General features: G+C 30.8%; 1 protein-coding gene across 1 annotated transcript; it reads left to right on the top strand.

Annotated features, from left to right (window-relative positions):
- The first annotated feature begins 2,530 nt into the window (after positions 1-2,530).
- LOC132061020 (ethylene-response factor C3-like) lies at positions 2,531-3,661 on the top strand. The gene has a single exon (XM_059453904.1). It carries the CDS (start codon positions 2,626-2,628, stop codon positions 3,544-3,546), a length of 921 nt encoding a protein of 306 aa, XP_059309887.1. The 5' UTR covers positions 2,531-2,625; the 3' UTR covers positions 3,547-3,661.
- The last annotated feature ends 293 nt before the right edge of the window (positions 3,662-3,954 follow it).

The following is a 3,954-nucleotide window of genomic DNA, read 5'->3' as shown; positions in this document are numbered from 1 at the left end:
TTGTTTAAACATCTAATAAAATTCTTATTTACTTAATTATGATGGTTATATATAACACTAGTTATGTGAGGCCCGTGCTAAGCCCGGGCCCAAACTCAAGATATAAAAGTAGATATTTTAACTAAAGAAATATAATTTGTGTTAGTACAAGTGTACAACAACAACAACAACAACAACCATATACCCATTGTAATCCCACAAGTGGGTAGTTATATGAAAGCAAAATTTTCATTCCACTCCTTTAATATTTTAATTTCCATTTTGATGAAATTATTTAATTCAAATCAAATTTGGAACTTAATTTGACATTATAACTTATGTATCCTAATTTTTCAAGTTATTTAGTTCTAAATAAATAATCTATACATAGTTAATGAACTTTTAAGACAAATACATAATTTAACTTGTGCGGCAGATGGAACTCGCTCCTCTCTTAATCGAGGATTAGGGGTTCGAACATGGATATGGAAAAAAATCTTTGGAGGAAGCGCTCCCCCGAATAGGCGCGATGCAAATGCGAATTATCCGGATTAATTGGGCTCAAATGCGGATATCGAGCACCAATCGAAAAATCAAAGAACGTGAAAAATGAGGTAGGAGGTTCGATAGCTTTTGAAAAGTAGACTTTAAAAACAAAAACAAGAAAATTGACTTAAATAAATAAGATTAGGACCTAAAAGTAATTAATTAAAAAGTTTTAAAAAATTTGAAAATTATTGTGAGGATTACAAAAGTCCCCAGGTTCGATAGCTTTTGAAAAGTAGACTTTAAAAATAAAAAACAAAAAAATTAACTTAAATAAATAAGATTAGGACATAAAAGTAATTAATTAAAAAATTTTTAAAAAATTGGGAAATTATTGTGAGGACTACAAAAGTCCTCACATTTGCTCTTATATAATATAGTAATATCAAACAAAAATGTTTTTTTTTTCATAAATATTTTGACAAAGTTTCTCAAGGGTCAATTTAGGCGACAAAACAATTTAATTTTTAGATGTGTTGAATCGGACGTGTCAAAGTGGGTTGAGTTAAAAAATGAAGTAGCAAGGTTATTAACCCACCCAAAGTTGAACGAATTAATCGGATCATATTTTCATGAACTAATCTTATCACTCCAAAGGAATGACTTCCTGAAAGTTTCCTTTGCTAAATAAATATATCCATTCATTTTTTTTTTATGCATTTCTATCTTATTCCATCGTGTTTGCAAAATATTTAATTATTACAAGTGTAAAAAAAATTAGAAGAACAATTCTAAGCATCTTTTTTTCATTGTTTACACCAAAGAATTATAATGTTCACAATTAATTCATCTTTTAGAATCAACAATAACAACATACCCAGTGAAATCTCACAAAGTGGGGTCTGAAAAAAGTAGAATGTACGCAGACCTTACTTCTATCACACATTTTTTTATATCATAGAGTAAAACACTTGATATAGAAATTACATTTATCTTGTTTACTTAAAAGGTAAAATGGAATTTATTAGATTTATTATTTTTTATTCACAAATTGTGTACTGAAAAAGAAAAAGTAAAAAAACTAATTAAGGAACTCCATGGATTCACACAAATATATGAAGTACAACTGTGGGTTCCCCTATTGCTGTTGCTTTTACCTTACGCTGGTGTATTATATGAGCAAAATGAAGGTGCTTCCAGAATTTCCGATTGAGAAATCAGATTTGCAAAACTGCCAGTGATAGTCCACCACTTCACCTTTCTATATAGTAATATTCTTTTTTGTTAGGTGTAAGGTGGCAGTAGCTCAATTTACTTGCATAGTAAACACTCTCGATTTGCTTCAAATATCTTCTAGAGTGAAAGAGACCCTTTTGTTTTGGCATATCGTAGAATATTATTTTGCTTACAAATAATAAAGGGTAAAAATTTATCAGCAACCGGTGTTTTTCCAAAACATACTAACTTACCATAATTAAATTATAAATTAATAAGAAAAATTATATTTCTTAATTATAATTTAATAATAAGAATATATGTGAAAACATATACTCTATCATGTATTAATTGATTTGATATAAACATGGAGTACACATTAATAAAGGGAACTTCATGAGACTTTCTAATCTTAAAGATGAACGTGGAAAGGTTGCCACTTGGACAAACTGATGTCAATTTGGTACAATCATGACACACAACCATGGCACTAAATTCTTGCCAATTAGGTGTATTGCTTCTCCTTGGGGCTTCCCCTAATATTTGTTTTTAGAGTTTAAGTTTTATATGTATCGATGATATAAAAATATATATGTAATCAGATCATTTATTAGTTAATTATATAAGTGAATCTCTTGATGAGCATAAATTGATTATATGGTAAAAATGGTAATAATTTGCTATCATGAATTAAAACTCACTGATCATGTGATTATCTTTTGTAATGCTAGTGTGTACAACTTATATCTTTAATTTTTATACTTTAAATTACAAATGAATGAATATGACACCATTCCTCTTTTTTTATGAGGAAGACTTAGGTGGTTGATGAAGTCAAGTCAAGACAGGAAGTGGGAAAAGTCTATGAACAATTGAAAGTGTCATGTGCACATATATAATTGTCCATCAATATATAACTTCTTCAAGTCCTTACAACAATAACATATGAAAACCCAAATTAAACCTCAAGAAAAATGTCATGAAAATTTATTGAATAAGTTCCTTACAAAAATGGAATTTTCATCCCCTCAAATTCAATATCCAATTTTCAATTTCTTCCAAGATCAATCACCACTAGTAACATGGAATGATCAACTTTTCTTAGATGAACATTCGACAAATTATCCATGGGAAGTTGATTCCGTCGATCAGAACTATGTTTATCAACTACCAAGAAGTTCTTCATTCTCAAACACAAATTCCTCAAAATTAAGTTATCCATGGAAAGTTGACTCCTCCTGCCAGACGGAGGATCATCAATTACCAAGAAGTTCGTCATTCTCAGACACTAACTCCCCGAGAGGAAGTTATCCATGGGAAATTTATCAGAAGGATTGTCATCATCAACTACCAAGAAGTTCTTCATCCTCAGACGACACTTCTTCCTCGAAAGAAAACAATAATCATGACGTCGAAGAGGTCACATCACACAATAATCCCACCAAACTTCAAGAAAAAAAGCACTATATAGGAGTTAGAAAGAGACCATGGGGAAAATATGCAGCAGAAATAAGGGACTCAACAAGAAATGGAATTAGAGTTTGGTTAGGGACTTTCGATACTGCTGAAGAAGCTGCTTTAGCATATGATCAAGCTGCACTTTCAATGAGAGGTCCATTGGCTCTTCTCAATTTTCCAATGGACAAAGTAAGAGAATCACTTGAAAATATTAAGTATTTTTGTGAAGATGGAATTTCACCAGCTACTGTTTTAAAGGCAAAAAATAAAATGAGATGTGTGAAACATAAGAGAAATAGGAAGAAGAGGAAGAGGCAAACTGTTTTGGTTTTTGAAGACTTGGGAGCTGACTTGTTAGATGAGCTTTTGATGAGTTCATCTCAGAATAATTCTTCTACTTGTGTGTGAAAATTGCTCTTTCCGCAGTACTCTTCTGTGCATTTTTCAGTTTTATTTTTGGTTGGAACTCTACGTGTATATACCTTTGATAAGAAGTAGAGTCAGCATTTTTAGTTTATCTAAATCACATTTCTCTTTTATTTACCCGTTGCGAATAGATTACTTATCCACATTAAATAGAACGTAAAAGGTTCAAATATGCTATCAAATTATCAAAAATGGTTCATTTACGTCACTCGTCGATAGTTTGGCTCATTCACGCCATCGACATTACAAAATGGCTCATTTATGCCATCATCGTTATCAAAATGGTTCATTCATGCCATTTTTCATTAACATCGGTTTTACAATATCAGATATGACACATGACCTTCAATTAGAGGTTCACGTTGTTTAATTAAACTAGCTTAATTTTTA

The sequence above is a fragment of the Lycium ferocissimum genome, chromosome 6 (genome assembly GCF_029784015.1).
Source record: "Lycium ferocissimum isolate CSIRO_LF1 chromosome 6, AGI_CSIRO_Lferr_CH_V1, whole genome shotgun sequence".
In the NCBI taxonomy this organism is placed as follows: Eukaryota; Viridiplantae; Streptophyta; class Magnoliopsida; order Solanales; family Solanaceae; genus Lycium; species Lycium ferocissimum.
This window is presented reverse-complemented; position numbering and strand designations above follow the sequence as displayed.

Bases quoted from the DNA above. Each gene is read 5' to 3' on its own strand.
- LOC132061020 (XM_059453904.1), top strand. From the start codon at position 2,626: ATGAAAACCCAAATTAAACCTCAAGAAAAATGTCATGAAAATTTATTG.